We start from the raw sequence: 17,999 nt of genomic DNA, 5'->3' as shown, positions 1-17,999 counted from the left end.
GTGGAAAATAGAAACAAAATTATTTTGGGAAGGTCTGTGAATGTGAATGGTCACGTTGCTTTTTAACTGCCGAAGCAGGGTATACTGAATGAAAGGACGACGGAAAAGACTTAAACACGAAATAGATTATTCCTCCCAGTATTCCTTTTCTTGGAAATTTGGAAATCCACCAGCGTAGGTATTCCAATGATTTCCACTCCTGGTTAACAGACACAAAGCTTTGCATAATCTAACTTGACATTTCAAATCAACTGAAAGATCAATCATTACACAGACAAATGGTTTCATTAAAAGGACACTTGGGGCTTTATCTGTTACGTAACCTATCACTGAAGAGGCCATGAAGGCGCTGCCCATTTCATCTCCATTTTTACAGGAGGATGTCAAATTTCCCTCCCCAGTCTTGCTGTCGGTTGAGGGTCAGGATCTTCCGTGAGGGCAGTGAAGGAGCAGGCTTTACCCAGATGCGTAACGGGCTCGTCCAACTGCGTGTCTTGCATCTCCCTCGTCACTCCGTTCTGTCTATCAAACTCTGCAGTTATCTCGGCCAGCGTCTTGCCCTTGGTCTCTGGTAAAGTGAGCCCCAGACACAGGGCTGACACCACGCACACAACCAAGAAGGGTAGGAAGCAGAAGTCCCCCAGGCCTTTGACGATGAAGGGGAACAGCATTCCAACCAAGAACAGGCTGATCCACATACACGAGCCAGCGACCATGTACGCTGCCGGCCGAGCCGCCTGGTCGAAGATCTCGGCTGGTAAAATCCCCGTCACCCCCGCTGGGCCCAGTCCAAAGCTCAGGATGTAGCAGAACACGCATGCCATGCTGAGGTAGGCCATCCCAGCCACCCCGCGGCTCTGGAGGTTAAGAGCTACGGTGAAGACTACGGTCCAGCAAGACATAAGACCGTATCCGCCCACAAGAAGGTACCTGCGACCCACACGTTCGATCAGAAGATTACTCAGGATAGAGGCGGTGAACTCAGACGCCCCAGTGCCAATGGTGACGTACTGGATTTTGTCTGGGGGGATCCCCGCTGCGAGGAAGATGTAATAAGCATAGAAGTAGATCGAGTCATTGCCGCAGAGCATCATGGAAGAACTGGCAGTCATGACTGTCCTGAGCTGGGCTCGCAGGTCACGACTCTTGAACAGGGACCAGGGCGTCTTGGCAGAAGCTGCAGACCCAGAATTTGCGGCTTTCTGCTGCTGCAGCTCCTGAAGCATCTCCTCCATCTCTTGGACAGGAGCCTCCCCACCTCGAAGCCTTCCAAGCGCCTTCATACATGCTTCCTTGTCTCCGCGGTCAATGAGAAGGTATCTGGGGCTTTCAGGGAACCAGGGCAGGGTAAAAAGCTGGATCAACCCTGGCAAAGCGTTACTAGCTAACAGGTAGGGCCAAAGATGCTTTGCACCCAGCAGCTCAGTGAGTCCCACAACTTGGCCCAAGAAGATCCCGAACGCAGTGAAGACGGCCGAGGAAAAGGCCACGGCACCTCGGAGGTGTGTGGGGGCGCTCTCCCCAAAGTACATAGGCTGGACATTCATGCTGACCCCCGAGTTCATCCCCACAAGAAACCGAGCGACGATGAGCATCTCAAATGATTTCGCCGCCCTGCACGTCAGCACAAGCACAGCGCCGGCAAACAGGAAGGAGTTGTTCAGAAGCAGCGTGTTCTTCCTGCCGAAGCGGACCGCCAGGGGCCCTCCTATCAGGGCCCCGAGCAAACCCCCCAGCGAGAACGCTGATACAATCAGAGTCCACACAAGGGTCACCTGAGGCATCTCCAGGCCGATGCCCCAGCGCTCCATGTAGGTGTCATTGATGAAGCCCTGGATGTAGCTGGTAGGAGCGTTGATAATCGAGATGTTGTAGCCATACTGGAAGGTGCCTCCAATGGCAGCAGAGCATACAGTCAAAGCAAGGGTCCTGCCCGAGGATTTGCCGGCTGCAGTCGGCTCAGTGTCGCTGGAGGAGCTCATCTCGGGTCTGGCCGTCCCCAGAGGAAGAGTGTGTGTGCCCTTCACTCGATAACATCCAGTAATTAAGTCTTGACAAACACCATCTCAGGCTAGCTTTGGCTTAATAGGTAACCGTTTTGTTTGAGTTATAGTACATGGACCGTGTGTAGTGCTATAGCCAAGCTAACGTTGCTGTTGCCGTGTAGTTTGAAAGGAAAAGAAACCCTTACCGGTTTCATTTCGGCACGTCTTTTCCCTCAGTATAAGCTGTCAGGCAACTGCAGGCAATCACCTACGTACTGCTCGCTGCGCTGCGCACCGTTGATCCTGTCACAGCACTCAGGCAAAGTGCATCACATCTGACCCAAGCCAATTTAAAAGTTAGAATAGTAGCGTTATAGCAATGGTTGAACTATTCATTTAAAAAAAGCTAATTAGCTAAAATAGAAAATATTTGTCAGCTTTCCCCTGATGTAAACAACAGGTGTCCTTTTTGTTATTGTGAGGGAGAAACTGTTCAACGTGTATTTACAGATTTTTTTTTTCCATACTACTACCTTTAGGCTTGATTTACAGAAATATCTTTCAGAAATGCTGGAAAAAGATGTCACTCCAACAAAGGAGGATAACAAGTCCAGCTTCTCCCCAGAAGAAATGTATATCATTTACTGAATTACTATCTTAGCAAAATATTACATTTATAACATTAATTTGCTTGAGTGTCACACTGCAACACATATTTGACGTCTATTGGAAATCCAAATCTAAAAAAAAACAGAAATTGCCAAAATTAGACCATTTAGATAATTCAAATATACTCCTTTAAAATAGCTGACCTCTAAACAGGGCTTTGTTGTGTTTTGTTTGTTGATGTTTGGTTGTACTGAGGATCGACTGGAATAATAAAAAGAAAACCTATCCTGGCAGTCCAGATTCAGGGGATACAATTTCCACTCCTGACTGTGTGCGCGCAGTCTTTTGATTACGTCAGGCTAAAATGTTACGTCACATTTCAGCGACTATCAGTGTCGGGAGTAGGTGCAAATATGTAAGTAAACGCGACCACCTCCATCAGCGGTTGTTATGTGTAGAATATCCCTGTATGACATACATCCGCGACTGGACCTCAGACTCTTGATACGTGCAGTTTGTTGGTTCCAAACGCGCGCATTTGACACTCTGCACGACGTAACGAGGCAGTATTTGCTCAGGAGCTAATGCTAACACGGGCTGGTGTTTGGCTAGCAGGCTACCGTCAATCTTTGATTTAGCCCCGAGTGCACTGATTGCTGCCACTCGGCACCTGTTCTCAGTGGAACCACGTAAAGTGTTGAAAGCTGGATAGTCGAACAAGTGACGAGACAAATGCACACTCAATGCAGTGTTGTTCATTTTCGTTCTGGTGCTCATTACTTGAGTGTGGTGCAAAAAAATTCTAGAGCAAATTAGATATACTTTAATATTTATTGTAGCCGATGCATTTGACTCGATGATTCATCAGTGTTTACATGCCTTCACAGCCAGTGTTGTTGTATATGTTAAATTAAATCTATGCTGTATGTGTAACCACAATTAATAGTGCAGCCATAAGGGTGTATGCATTTCATTGCATTGAATTATCTTTGATAACTCTTGCAAGTTTACCTACTTGTTAGCAGTCAGTTTGGAAGTTTTGATGTCACTGTTTTTGTGTATTTTTGCATGCTGTTTAAATGTCATGGCTTTCAAGTTTGGTCCAGTGCTATCAATCCTGACTTTTTGTCTTCTTTCCTGTCCTCCAACAGGGCGCCTTCCCCAACTAAGAGGAAGGAGGATGACAAGAGTAAACAGAGAGGTAAAGAGAAGTCCGGATCGACGAAAGAAGGAGCTGACAAAGGCCGCGGCCGAGAGAAGAACCGCACGCGCCGCAGTGCTTCCAGTCGGAGCAGCAGGTCAGAGACTGTTATATGTAGATATCAATAAATGCTGCCAGGTTCCTATTTCCTTGTTCCCTGTTATTTTTGTTATTTATACATTTTTCATATGATCAAGGGAAATGTTGGGCTCTGTATCGGATGCTATGTTCTGACTTTGACACAAGGTCACAGCAGCATTTATCCTCCTAATTTACTTTAGAGAGTGGAGGATAAACCGTTCATATCTGCTCTTGTTTAGGTCCAGTTCCAGCTCCAGCAGCAGCTCGGGCTCCAGCTCAGGCTCCTCCAGTGGCTCCAGCTCCTCCAACTCCAGCCACTCAGGCTCGTCCAGCTCCCGCTCCTCTTCCTCCTCCTCTTCATCCTCCTCACCGAGCCCCAGCCGCCAGCGCCACAACAACAGACGACGTTCGCGGTCCAAGTACGGAATCGGTCACAATGAAATTTTCTGGAAAATTAAAGGGACAGTTTGGGTTTTGGAAGTGAGGCTGTGTGAGGTACTCCTTAGTCGGTGCATTTCATCCAGTAAGATGGTGGTCGGCGAACCCCCAGTTTGAAGGAGCAGCAGGAGGACTGATGTCTATTTGTTTATTTAAAGGATTCTCAATAGCTGATGCTAGGGCAGGTAATCAATGTAAAAAGAAAAATGAAAAGCTTAAATTAACAAGAAACGGAGGGAAAAAAAACATAATCATATTCGATTTAAACCCACTCAAAACTGAAACTGTTATATCCATCTATGCTCTCTTCAAAGCTACCAGACTCCTTTGACAAAAAACTTTGTTCGGGACGACACTGTTTTAAAGGGTTAGTCCAGCATCCTTTGAATCACACAAGAGCACAAACAAACTAACCAAACAAGGCAGTCATAGACCAGCAACTCCTGTGTTCTGTGAGCAAAAATGACCCGTTTTTGGTAAAGGAGTCTGGTAGCTTTGGAGAGAGCGATATGACATTTTATTCCCTGTCAGAAAGGTCTGACGGCAATGTACAGCAGTGAAAACATTTTTGATATAGTCTGCACGGAACTGATATTGATGTTCTTATGCAACTGTAGTACGTGTTGCTGCTGCCCCCATCCACATAAGTGCATTGCTTAACGTCCTACACCAGTACTACTGCTGCTTTTTCAAACTGGAGGCGTGCTGACTGCTGACTGCTGTCGACTGTCGGTGATACATTGACTGTGAATGAGTACCTGATAGGAACCCACATCCAAATACCAGATTATTTCCCTTTGAGCAAGCGGTGAATCATTTTTTATTTTTTTTGGATGTCTAATATAGTACAATGTTAATGTCTAACATAGTGTTACGAGTGAACTCATTGCAATTTCAAATACTAACTAATATGTAACTGTCACCAGGTCAAAATCAGCAAAGAAGGACGACAGAGATCGGCGACGTAGAAGCCCCACACCGAAACCCACAAAGGTCTATCTGGGCCGGCTAACCAGAAATGTTATAAAGGTAAAGGCTGAAGGCAACGCATGTAAAACAATTTCCAGCACAGGGAAACAATACATCATTTTTGTCTTTTGTTTTTATGAATTTTGTAGGGATCACATATCCAAAACATCATGACATGCCAGGTGTGTTGAACACAATGAAAAGTGATCGACAAAAATCGATGGTTAATTGATGGTAGTGCTGCTTCTGTAAAGCAAGCATAAATGGACACACCTGAGAAAAACGATCATGTCAGGCAAAAAATGTTTGATATTTCAAATTGTTAATATTAGGCTATGTAACTGTAAACTAACCAGATCCGCTACTGCCGGGATGAGAGGACAGGACTCTGCTCCACTTTTCCCTGTCTGTGAGGGACAGAGTCCAGTAGCTCCTCAGACTGCCTTCACATCTGTGCCCAGTCACAGACATTATTTCCCGACTCTCCAGACCAGCCTGGGACAGCAGTTAGACATCGGTGCTGCGCAGACTGTGGTTTATGTACTTCCTTGAGAGGCCAGCTGCCTGGCTGATCTTGGACAACATTTGCCCCAGGAAATTGTGTCCCATGGGCTCTCGAGAGAACCAGACACCCTGCTGGTTCAGCAGCTGCTGGTTCTTTTTCAATGGGTGCAGGTAGAATGCGTCGACGTCAGGGGGGCAAAGGGAGATGTACTTTTTAAAACTGGCAACGGGGCAATTTGGGTTGTCAGGTTCAGCAAAAATATAGCCACGATAATTCTCCTTGCAGGGATCTCTGGCATCTTTATGGATTTTCGTCTCGGCGTTATATGCAAGGGAAATATATTCGTTGCCGTTGTCGTCTTTCTGTATGACAAAAGAGTCCTTGGTTAGGTGTCGATTGCCCTCTCTGCCGCGTCTCGCCAGATGGAGCTGCACATCGAACCACACCTTCCTGACAAGTCTGGGAGCTGTGTTGACAGACAGCACCTCAGAGTTGATGAGCATCTGTAGGTCTGTCGCTGAAACAGGAGGGTGATGCTGGCTGGTGTCTTTGCCTTTTTTCCGTAGGTCTTTGATGACAGACTTGAATACATCATTGCTCGACTTGAAAGTGCCGCAGTTAATGATGTTGAATCAGGGTTCTCCCCAGAAATTTGTAGTGTTGCGGTGCACCGTCTGTCCGGGGGGGGAGGAAAACGGACGGACCGACAGACGGTCATCAACTCCGTCAGCCGGGGGACGGACGGACGCTCATCGCCGTCAGCCGGGAGCTCATAACCGTCAACCGGGGGACGGACGGACGCTCGTCACCGTCACGCGCGGAGTATAGCGGTATAGCGGCGTAGCGTAGCGCCTGCTTAGGCGGGAGGCAAATATGCTTGGGCGCCGCGCCTAAGCCGTATAATGGCAGGGAAAACCCTGGTTGAATGTCGAGAAGTGACAAGCTATCTCTGACCGAATTGCAATGTAGCTCGCAATCGAGTAGGCTTTGCCGTTGGCATTTTGCACCGAAGGATAAAATAATTGTTGCACCTTATTTAGAGACTCTGCACTACAGTTGAACAAGTCTGATGACAGGTTTTTCTCCACTAACCAGTCTCTTAAAACGGACATGGCCCATACCGTGCTCCTTTTTGTGTTCAATTCGTGTCGATCCTCTTCTATTTGATCAGTTTCTCTGTCCTCCAAAACTTTGTGCCGTTTTGCCTCTCCCTCTTCGCTACTTTCCTCTTTTTTCTTTTTTCGCTGGTGACAACAACTCAGCCTTTAGCCGAGACTCGAAGTCACCATCTTTTCCAAAAATATTGAAGTTGATTTCAAACTTGTCCATAGTAGCCTAGGAGTTTGTTTTTCTTATATGAAGTAACTTAAAGTTAACTGTCAAAGAGTTGCAACTGTTCAGCTGACGTTGCTAAGCGACCGAAGACGCTGAGGTGATAAGTGACCGGACCACTTGCGGAGCAAAGACTGTAGAGCGCGGAGTGATACGAAATATGTGAATCAGAGGTAAAAAGGCCGCTTTCCTTGACGACGGTCAAATATGCTTAGCAGAGGTCAGTTATACAAAAATAATTGACTGCCGAACGTTGGGAAGCCCCATTCAAGTGAATGGAGCATTCTACAGCATTAAGAAGAGCCGTGTAATAATTCAAAGTATTCTCTTTTTTGCCTTATGAAGGAACACATTCAGGAGATCTTCTCCACCTATGGCAAGATCAAGATGATTGACATGCCCATGAACCGCGTCCATCCTCATCTGTCCAAAGGCTACGCCTACGTGGAGTTTGAGACCCCAGAGGAGGCGGAGAAGGCCCTGAAACACATGGACGGAGGTAAGAGGATGCAGAGGAACATGGAGAGGGAACAGACTGGATGACAGCTATGTTGTTTGTGATTGTATAATGTAGTAAAGATAACAGATTGCTCAGTGATTGCCATGTTTCTTTGGCGCACTTATGTTGATGTCTCACGTCACTGAAATACTGAAATGTTTTGCCTTTCAGGTCAAATCGACGGTCAGGAGATCACGGTCACAGCTGTGCTGACACCCACAGTGCGCCCTCCTCCGCGCAGGCTGTCCCCTCCCCGCAGGATGCCTCCTCCACCACCCATGTGGAGACGCACTCCACCTCGAATGAGGAGAAGGTGAGCAGGGCGTGATGAGTAGGAAAAGGTGCAGCAGTGCTTTAATTGGGGAAACAAATAATGAAGACTATCCCTCAACTGCTACACTGTATTCTATTACAGTCAACATTTTTACTCTTGGTTGCTATGTCATCCAATATCTATCTTTTTATTCTTTTCAACATCACTTTTCCTGCTTTTTCTCTTATTCTGTCTTTCTTTCTTCCTCTCCTAGGTCTCGGTCTCCACGGCGACGCTCTCCAGTGCGTCGCAGATCTCGGTCACCCGGCCGACGCCGCCACCGGTCACGCTCTAGTTCCAACTCCTCCCGCTAGTGATTTTAAAAAACACACCTCCTCCCCTCCGACGCTCCTATGCTGTGTCCTTCCGATTATCAGCGTGACCAACCAAATGTGAAAGAAATACACATTGTCCTGGTCGACTGTCAGCACTTGAGTGATGACAACACAGACACAAACATCATGACTGTATCCCTGAGTCAGTAACCTTAGCCTGGGTTTTATGCTAACATTCTAGCATGCTGTTAATAAATCATAAGAAAATAAGCATTTATCACCTTTTCCTAAAAAGTAGTTTCTAGTTTTTTTGGTGGAAATTTGAAGAATTCAAAAGTCAGAATTTAATTTAAATATGATTTGCCCCAGCAGCCATGTGAAAAAGCACATAGACAGTAGCAAACTGTCTGTCTAAAAAACAAATTCCCAGACAATCTGCAAAGAAAATGCAAATTAATACACATTTAGGAGTCTGCTGCATAAAAACAGGTGAATGTCCTTGAATGTGTTCAACCTGAACACATACAAGGACACACGCTTTAATGTGTTGGAGTCACCTATCATCATATACTGACATCATGTTAGCGAGGATTGAATCATCTAGTGAGATCACATGATTCAGTTCAGTGTCTGTCTTCTCATCGCTGAAGTCGATTCTTGACTTTAACGGTCTTTAAATAATCCACCAGTACAATACAACACACAGCGTGTTGAAATCCATCCGGCGGGGTCCAGATGTTCACTTTCAGTGCTCTCCAATGTACTCAATTATTCTTACCATAATCGCATATTTTATATGGTGCTACTGGTCATAACTTGGATTTAAATCAGTCTCAGTTTTAAAACTGTCCTTTTTGTATCCCTCTTTTCATTTGTGAGTGATGCTGTAGTCATCACCTCATACAGAGCCAGTCAATGACATTTACAGAGGCAGCTATACAAGTGAGTCGCAAGAGGTCAAATACCAGTTAGCAGCACTCTGCTTTCATAGAAGTCTGAAAGTGACGGTCATAATAACATTGTCAGTGCATAGACGTCAGAGGGTGATTGAATAATGGGTGCATCAGTCATATCCGTTTTCCACTTTATTTTATGTGTCAAGCTGGGATCTGATCCAGACATTTGTGGCTTGAGATAAATTCGTCCCCTTAAATTCAATATTTTGTATGGCTGGCTGTGTTAAGTTCAACCAGTGGCTTGACAATAAAGTACATTGTTTCAATTGTAAAAACTGTGTCTGTCTGATTTGAGAACATTACTAGAACTTTTGTGTTGCGCTGGAAGTCGGTCATATCAACTGTGTTTTATTCTATAGGGAGGATCACTGAGCAAATCAATCACAAGGTGTCGTCAGCTGATGCTCTGCTGTGACTCATTCTCCAGAATGAGCAATGAGGGTTGTTCGGTCTCGAGAAAGAGACACCGCAGATGATGACACCGTCTAACTGGGTTACTTAATGTTCCTCCTTGAAAAAATAAAGCTATGTCGATACACAGACATTAATGGGGCTCTTTAATACAATTTCTAGCAATTCACAAGAAGTTTACAGAGCCCCTTTAATAATGGAGGGAGACTTTATGCTAAACTAAGCTAACCAGCAGCTAGCTTCATATTTATCCCAGAATTACCAGAGTGGTATTTGTCTTTTTATCCAACTCTGCAAAAGGGTGAATACACAAATTTCGTGAGAAGGGAAATGCATTGTACAACCTGATACAGCTGCAGTTTTTAATTGAAAAGGAAGCCTCACTCCAGGATTTTTCTGTGTGCTTCTGACCCTATTAAATTTGAGTCATCATATTTCAGCAAACAGGACCTTGAAAGGCAAGTTTAGTTATAGTAGCACCTTTTAGACACAAGGCTATTCAAAGTGCTTTACAGAGACATGGAAAATGGATTTAAAGACAGTAAAACACTAAGAACATGTTAAATTTGCCTTGGAAAAAAGAATAAAACAACATTAAAGTTCATGGTTTTAATGATTAAAAAAATAAAAAACATTCAAAAACATTGTGCCTTCTGTAAGGCACTTTGAGCTACTTTTTTGTATGAAAAGCGCCATATAAATAATGATTGATTTGATTTGATTTGATTTGGTATGAAAGAGTGCTATGCGGAACTTCTGTGTGCTGGAAGCCAGACGTTAGTTTGTGGTCGGGGACTTAATTATCTAAACTAACGTTAGCTATTTTTGCTCTCTGTTAGCGAAGCGGAGCAGCACTGGGCACGTGCTTTAAGTCACGAATACATTTTTCACTCCACATTACAATCCACATAAATCAGGCCAGTGAAAAAGTGGTTCATACGTGTCAAATCCCCTTTAAAATCTGTGCATCCCCTTGGCTTTATTTTTTTTTTATAGCGCGGTACATTAAGCAACCCAGCCACGTGGTGTCATCATCTGGTGTGGCTCTTTCTCGAGAAATGAGCAATGAGCGGTGTGTGTGTTCCCGCATATCTGCTGCATATATAAATTTCCCTCCTCCGTGACTCTGACCAGTGTTCAGAAACCGACGCTACCGGATCTCCGAGATACATCAGGATGCATTCCCCCGTTGTCCGTGGACTCTGTTTCATGTTCGTCAACGCGCTGCTTTACCTTCCCGCGCAAGGTGAGTGCTGCTTCTGAACATGCATCGTTTATGTACACATGAAAGTGTGACACAGCAAATGATACTGTGTTGAGGCACAGATTCAATCCAGAACAGTATACCTGCTCGCTCTAGTTGTGTTAATCTCTTGTGTGTTTTGGGTGTTAGGACAGCTTCAGCGCGCCACGCCTCACCCCTCCATTTTGCTGCCGGCTCCCACCTGCTGTCTGAGAGCCTCCAAGTACTCAGTTACTGAACCGGTCAAGGCATGCTACGAACAGAAGGAAAACACCCTTCGCAATTGCAAAATCCATGCGTACATGTAAGTAAGGATTCATCTTTCTCTGCGTTCCACCTGCTAAGCAAATCATGACCAGACATACCAGAAATGATGTGAAGGAGAAAGCCGGCCTTCTCAGGCTCCTGCAAAAACTTAATTAAAATATCTCCTGTATGGTCCAGAAACTTGTTAGATCGCTTGTCTGTAATGTGTCACGCGCAGACATTTCGGGGGCTCTATCAGTCTTACTGTCTAACCCTCGCCATGAAAACGAAATTGATTTTTCCAAAACTTCTTACAATTCCCTCAGCGCGACTGTGACCGTATACTCATAGCTTTTCTTGTCTATTCTCTGTCTTTTCAACCCTCTAGTTTTATCTGTGAGACTCAACAATATTGTGTGGATCCAAGTGCCAAGTGGCTCCCGGAAAAACTCAAGGTGTTGGAGGAGGTGAGTCTGGAGAACCTGCTGGAAATCTTGTTTATGGTCTAATTATGAGCAGGGGTTTCATAGAGTTTCATTGCACTGTGTCTGATTATGGATGAGGGGATCTAGTGTGCCACATTCAATTGTAGCTTTTGAATTATCCTGTAATATTAAATTGTCTAAGCTTAACTGTTTTTTTTCTCCTCAGGAGGGAATAAATTGCACAGCCCTGGCAAAGGCCCCCAGCCGCCATGGCGCGCAGATCTTCTAAGCAGAAGTCTGCAGTGGCACCGATTTCGTGGTCAATTTGTCGGCAAACGTGGATGAGATGATTCATATCCTCGATTTTTGAATTGTGTTAAACAATATTACTAAAGCTATTGCAGGAATCTTTAACACCTTCTAAACTAATAAAGAGCATTCTGAAAAATCATGTCTTGGTGTGGTTGGTGAATTTACAGCATGTGGTAGCCTTTCACAGCCTCATTACTGCCTTACAAATCAGTAAAAGAAAAAAGAAAAGCATTAGAATCTTAAAGGTTATAGTTTGCCATTCACTTCCTAGCCTAAAGATGCTATTATATTTGCAGTGCAAGTATGAAGCCACAGCCAACGGCAGGTTACCTTATCCTGATACAAAAACTGAAGACAGCTAGCCTGGTCAATTCTCTCTCTCCGAAGCTCAGTAATTCATACACAAACAAGAAATTGCAGTTTTCAAGACGGCGGTTTTAGCAGTTAGCCGCAGTTTAGGTTAGACGAGCCATGCTGGCTGCTTCCCTCCGTCCGGCTAATTGTCTTTATGCGATGCTAACTAGCTGCTAGCTTCGTAAGGATCCTGCCAATTCCTGTGTGAGTGGTATGGATCTTTTCATCCAACTCTGTAAGAGGGTGATGATTATGCAACATGAGCAACAAAATGGAAATTACAGACTGAAAAGTTCAGGGCAATAAATGCCAACGGATGTTGGGATTGATTAAAAAGGGGCTACATTTAGAGGACTAGTGTGTAAGACCCAATGCCATATAGTCCATATTTTATCCTTATTTATCTATATTTATCCTCTATACAGTTCTTTACAGTTACATGTATCTTATCTGATTTTGTTTTTTCCGTGAATTCTATTTTATTTACTTTTATTCTTATCTCTACTTTATATATATATATATATATATATATATATATATATATATATATATATATATATGTATATATATATATATATATACATAGCTAAGAGTTTATTGCTTACTGTTTATTCTAAGAGTTTATTGTTTACTGTTTATTCTAAGAGGGTTAGGGTTAGGGTTTTTATACTGTATTTTTATACCTCTCTATTTTCTACTTGTAAGCTGCTGGAAAATCAATTTCCTTGCGGGAGTCATCCCAAAAGGATCAATAAAGAGAAGTCTAAGTCTAAGTGGCCTATAATAAAAACACCCTCTTGGGTCAGTGTTAAGTTTGTCCATTCTGGGCTACTCTAAAAACATGGCAGCGCAATGAGGCAGACTCACTGGAACGGCATCCGCTCCCTCAGTAGATATGAAATACTCATTCAGAGGCAACAGAAAAACCACTATTCTTAGTTTCAAGTGAATACACACTAATAAAAGACAGAATGATGAATATTCTATTCCATTTCTGCCAGTAGATCCCTCTGAACCCCCCACACTGGACCCCAACTAATGATTATGTGTCACGACCAGGCTTTTTTGTCTCTCAGTGACTTCAAAACATCACGCCGACAACCGACAAGACAACAAATTTGCATTTTTTTTTTTTATCCCTATGTACCGACAAATAATTGAATAACCGCTCACAGAAAACCTCAGGGGTGTTTTAGTAGTTCCTCTTTCTTTGGAATAGGTGCACAGATGCACGCTCCCTCAGAACTTGCGACACTTGGGGCATTGTGTTGTGTCATTCCACGGCACATTTTAGAGGGGCTTTTTTATTGTGCCCGGCCTAAGGCACACCTGTGCAAAAACAATGCTGTTGAATCATAAACTTGGTATGCCTTGTCTTTGCATTGAATTACCCGCTCTCATCCTTCGTTGCTGATTTCTGGCCTCGAGTGACATTTACATTTCAGTTAATATTTGACTCTTTGATGATTTTACTGCATTGTGAGATAATCTGGTATTCCTCAGTTATACATTTAGAAAACCATTTGCCTCAAGGCTTCATTTAGGTTTTTTGATGTTGGCGTCATATCTACAGTCAATGTATTATTATTACCTACAGCTGATAGCAGTCTGCACCCACCCACATTGTAGAAGCAGCAGGGGTACTGATGTCAGAGCCAAAGCAAAAAACATATAAACGCAACACTTCACAAGACTTGGAAGTTAAAGATCTGAGACTTTATTTGTTCACACAAAAGGTGGGACACATTTTCACTCATCTTTCCAAATGTGGAACTGAAGCCATTATGTCGCCTTTTTTATTTGCAAAAAAACAGTAATTTATTCTCGGCAGGACATGGAAGTTGCTGCTCTGCCGCGGCCATCGATCTGTTTGTTTGTCTGATTGTGTGACTTTGTTGAATCCGAAACCGACGCCTTTGACTTCACACAATCACTGAACAATGTATCTGCCTACAGATATTTCTTTTTTCCTCCTTATAGAGAGAAAACAGTATCACAAGTTACTTGGGTAGCCACTAAAGAAAAAGAAAAAAAAGGTGTGAGATATGTTCACTCTATTTTGTTGCTGTGAGACTTTTCTGAACATTGCACTGAAGCCATTATGTCGGTTTCTTTCAGGCCACCAGACTCCTTTGACAAAAACAATTATTTTATCTCAGCAGGACATGGGAGTTGCTGCTCTGCCGCGGCCTCGATCTGTTTCTTCGTGTGATTGCATGACTTTGATAAAGTAACTGTGTCTTCAAGTGACTCATTGTGCAGTTACTGAAGAAAATGTAACTACCTACAGATATATTTGTTGTCCTTATACGGAGAAAAATGAAATAATCAGGTAGCCACAAAAAAATTGTGTTTGTGTTGTTCCTCTTTCTCTGGAAAGAGTGTGTGTTTGGCCCTTTAACTTCACCTCATTTGTAACAAAGGAAGTTTCTCCATGCAAGTCAGAACATCATGTTTTCCACAAGTGTTTACCAGTGAGAGTCTAGAATAAGGCTCTTAACTATTCACTATAACCAGATACTGTACAAAGACACACTGTCATATTGGGACCCAAATGCCTTTAATGCAAGTAATGAAAGCATCTTATTGAAATTGTCACCTTAAGTTTTTTTTTGTTTTTTTTTTTGTAACAAGACTCCCTTGCTGTGGAAAAACAGATTGAGCAAGATCTTAGGGTGACCCCGACATAATAAAAGCTGATGGGTGCTCTTTACAAGTACGTTACATTAATTAACATGAGTTAATGCAGTGATAGACATAAACAGTTAATTCACAGTAAACTATAGTGTCCAGCAATGATTTACTAATAATGTTCATGTAAACTAAGGTATTGATTTAGACATTAAAACATTTATAAAGATGCTAGTAATATTAGCTGACACAGTGATAACAGTTTATTGCATATTAACTAACTAGTAATTAAATGTTAGTTAATGTTTATAACTGCTGTAACTAGTGTTAATGAATGTACCCTTATTGTAAAGTGTTACCAGAAAAGGAAATGTTTCCCAATAATGGAAATTGGGGCTCGTTCACATGTGTTGCCTTTTGCCTTTAAATAATCACCTTGATATCTTTATAGCCCAGATAGACCTAAATGGGTTTGGATGTTGGGCTCCTCGGTCTCCGGTCTCTGTCATCCTTCTTTGCTGATTTTGACCAAAAGTGACATTTACATTTCAGTTGATATTTTACTCTTTGATGAGTTTTGTCTGCAGTGTCAGAGATGAACAGTTATACATTTTACTAAAATACATATCATGTTAGTTTGGTTTTTGAATCATCATATCAGGTTCTTATCCATGGTGTACACTTCTTTTCTTATAATTTAGAGCCAATTATCATCTTTCTCTGGTTATAGGTACATTTATATATGCTAATAATATTGTGGTATGGATTATTATTGTCTTCTGAGATAATAAAGGTTTTTGACCATTGTCACCTCTGTCTCGCTTTTCTCTCTTGCCATCAGACCTTTCCAAATTTGAAACTGTAGTCATTGTGTCGCTTTCTTTCAAGCCACAAGAATCCATTGCAAAGAACAATGATTTTATTTCAGCAGGACATGGGAGTTGGTGCTCTGCTGCAGCCTCGACCTGTTTGTCTGTGTGATTGTGTGAAATGATGAACCCAAACCAACCCTTTAAAACAGTCCGTCTGTCACTTTTATTAGCTGACACAGTGATAACAGTTTATTGCATATTAACCAACTAGTAATTAAATGTTAGTTAAAGTTTATAACTGCTGTAACTAGTTTTAATGAATTTACCCTTATTGTAAAGTGTTACCAGAAAAGGAAATGTTTCCCAATAATGAAAATTGGGGCTCGTTCACATGTGTTGCCTTTTGCCTTTAAATAATCACCTTGATATCTTGATAGCCGAGACAGACCTAAATGGGTTTGGATGTTGGGCTCCTCGGTCTCCGGTCTCTGTCATCCTTCTTTGCTGATTTTGACCAGTTCATATTTTACTCTTCGGTGAGTTTTCAAGTGTCTGCAGTGTCAAAGATTAACAGTTTTACGTTTAAAAAAAAAAAATGATTCAACTGTTGCTCAAAGGGCTAAGTTTTTTGAAGTGGGGTCCTATCAGGTACTTATCCATGGTCAATGTAAAGCCAAAAGTAGATTGCAGTCAGCCTATTTTAAGGAGAAGCAGAAGTAAAAGCAGAGGGAATATGTAAAAAACAATGTTGGTGAACCCTTTGGGACCTTTGGGATCACTGCGACACGGGGCGGTGCATTATGATGCAACATGAGGTGATGGCAGCGGCTGAAATGCACAACAATGGGCCTCTGTGAATTCGCACTGACATCAATGAAATGCTCCTGTGTTTGATATCCATAGCTAATGCCCACCTGTAACATAACCTGATGACCACTAAGGGCACCCTGTTCCTGTCCCTGTGCATTATCACCATTGAAATGAGCAAACAACTCGCCAACACAATAGCAGCAGGAACTGGTTGTGTCTATATTTTTTGAGTGTATTTTAGCCACATAAAAAAAGTATCTGTCGATTTCAAAGGTGCAATATGTTTGAACTGACCACTTGATACCCACCAGACACAGGAGCCTCAATCCATTAGTTTGTTTGTGTTATTGAGCAGCTTCAACACATCACACACTCTTGTTCCTCTTTCTCTGAATGATGGTGCACTCTTTCAAGACAGATCATCACTGTTCATGCCAAGGGTTGGACCAGCGAGTGTTCAGAATAAAGCTATTGATAATTCACTCACTGTCATATTGGGACCCAGGATGCCTTTCTCCATTCGCTGTGGCCTGACACTTTTGTGTTTAACCATGCTGCCTCTCCTCCATGCACAAGGTGTGTTAACGACTACTAATGACTTTTAGAGTCCTTTTGTGTACCTTTCATGATTAGGAGAATATGTTGAATTGTTCCGTTCCGTTTTCTTCCGCTTTATCCATGCGGGTTGCGGGTGATGTTACCGCTTTTATACCACCTTTTTTCAAGGTGGAGCGGGGGTACTGGGGCCAAATCCAGTGACTCTATGGGCGAAGGCCAGGGTACTCCCTGGATAAGTCGCCAGCTCATCGCAGGGCCCTTACTGATGGCAGTGGCTGCCACGAAGGTGCCAACTGCACATCAGGAGCAGTGTTGGGGTTGGGGTTCAGCATCTTGCTCAAGGATGCTTCGGCTTGTAACTCAGTCCCGCCCTGGGGAGCCAGGGATTCGAACCAGCGACCTTCCGGTCACTAGTCCTCAGCTCTACCCACTGAGCTACAGCCGCCCAATGTTGAATTGTATCTAACAGAAATTGAATAATACACTCATTAAGTTAATATTTCAGGCACAGGAAGATTACATATTGTATTGTATAATATAGGAGGAAGCTTGTTTTTTCTTTGCATTCTGGAGTAGCCTGTGATGTTACAATATTTATCCTATGATCTCTGAGGCAAATGAAGATCTGATGCTGTTGTAAGATATTTGGTCTTCTACAGGCATTCGGCTGCACTGTACTAGTTAACAGGTGAGAACAGATGTAGGCTAAGTTTTTCTGTTGAGGCACTGGGTGGGGGTATTCTGTTCCCACAACTGTTTTAAAAGATTGCTAGTTAGGGTCCATTCGGCATTTTGGAAATTATGTTTGTTCACTTTATTGCTGAGAGTTCTATGAGAAGATCAGAACCACTCTCATGTCTGTGCAACTCATTAATTAACAGGTTATGTCTGTATCCACAGTGCTATTTAAGCAATCTATTTGTTTTTCTCAGTAAATACTGAAAATGTATCTTTTCGCAGGGAATCAGACTTTTGCTCTTGAAAATACAGCTGACCAGAGATAATATTTTCCTGTATATGAACGTATTACTAGT

At 43.0% G+C, this 17,999-nt stretch overlaps 2 protein-coding genes across 2 annotated transcripts; one reads left to right on the top strand and one right to left on the bottom strand.

Moving 5' to 3' along the window:
* Nucleotides 1-282: 282 nt before the first annotated feature.
* Nucleotides 283-2,212, bottom strand: LOC115570644 (solute carrier family 2, facilitated glucose transporter member 11-like). Its single transcript, XM_030399251.1, has one exon. The coding sequence runs from the start codon at nt 1,980-1,982 to the stop codon at nt 384-386; it is 1,599 nt and encodes a 532-aa protein (XP_030255111.1). The 5' UTR covers nt 1,983-2,212; the 3' UTR covers nt 283-383.
* A 703-nt stretch (nt 2,213-2,915) lies between these two features.
* On the top strand, nt 2,916-9,438 carry LOC115571736 (RNA-binding protein with serine-rich domain 1-like). The gene is made up of 7 exons (XM_030401297.1): nt 2,916-3,009; nt 3,746-3,892; nt 4,116-4,295; nt 5,241-5,343; nt 7,466-7,619; nt 7,791-7,932; nt 8,147-9,438. Coding segments are annotated over exons 1-7 (828 nt in total). The 5' UTR covers nt 2,916-3,007; the 3' UTR covers nt 8,247-9,438.
* Nucleotides 9,439-17,999: the final 8,561 nt, after the last annotated feature.

Source organism: Sparus aurata, chromosome 20 (assembly GCF_900880675.1).
Source record: "Sparus aurata chromosome 20, fSpaAur1.1, whole genome shotgun sequence".
Lineage (NCBI taxonomy): Eukaryota > Metazoa > Chordata > Actinopteri > Spariformes > Sparidae > Sparus > Sparus aurata.
The sequence above is the reverse complement of the archived record's forward strand: the minus strand, read 5'-3'. Positions and strand labels throughout refer to the sequence as shown.

Excerpts from the sequence above, each read along its gene's own strand:
- LOC115570644 (XM_030399251.1), bottom strand. The coding sequence starts at position 1,982 with ATGAGCTCCTCCAGCGACACTGAGCCGACTGCAGCCGGCAAATCCTCG.
- LOC115571736 (XM_030401297.1), top strand. Across the intron at positions 5,344-7,465 it reads TAACCAGAAATGTTATAAAG|GAACACATTCAGGAGATCTT; the intron begins GTAAAGGCTGAA and ends TGCCTTATGAAG. Across the intron at positions 7,620-7,790 it reads CCTGAAACACATGGACGGAG|GTCAAATCGACGGTCAGGAG; the intron begins GTAAGAGGATGC and ends TTTGCCTTTCAG.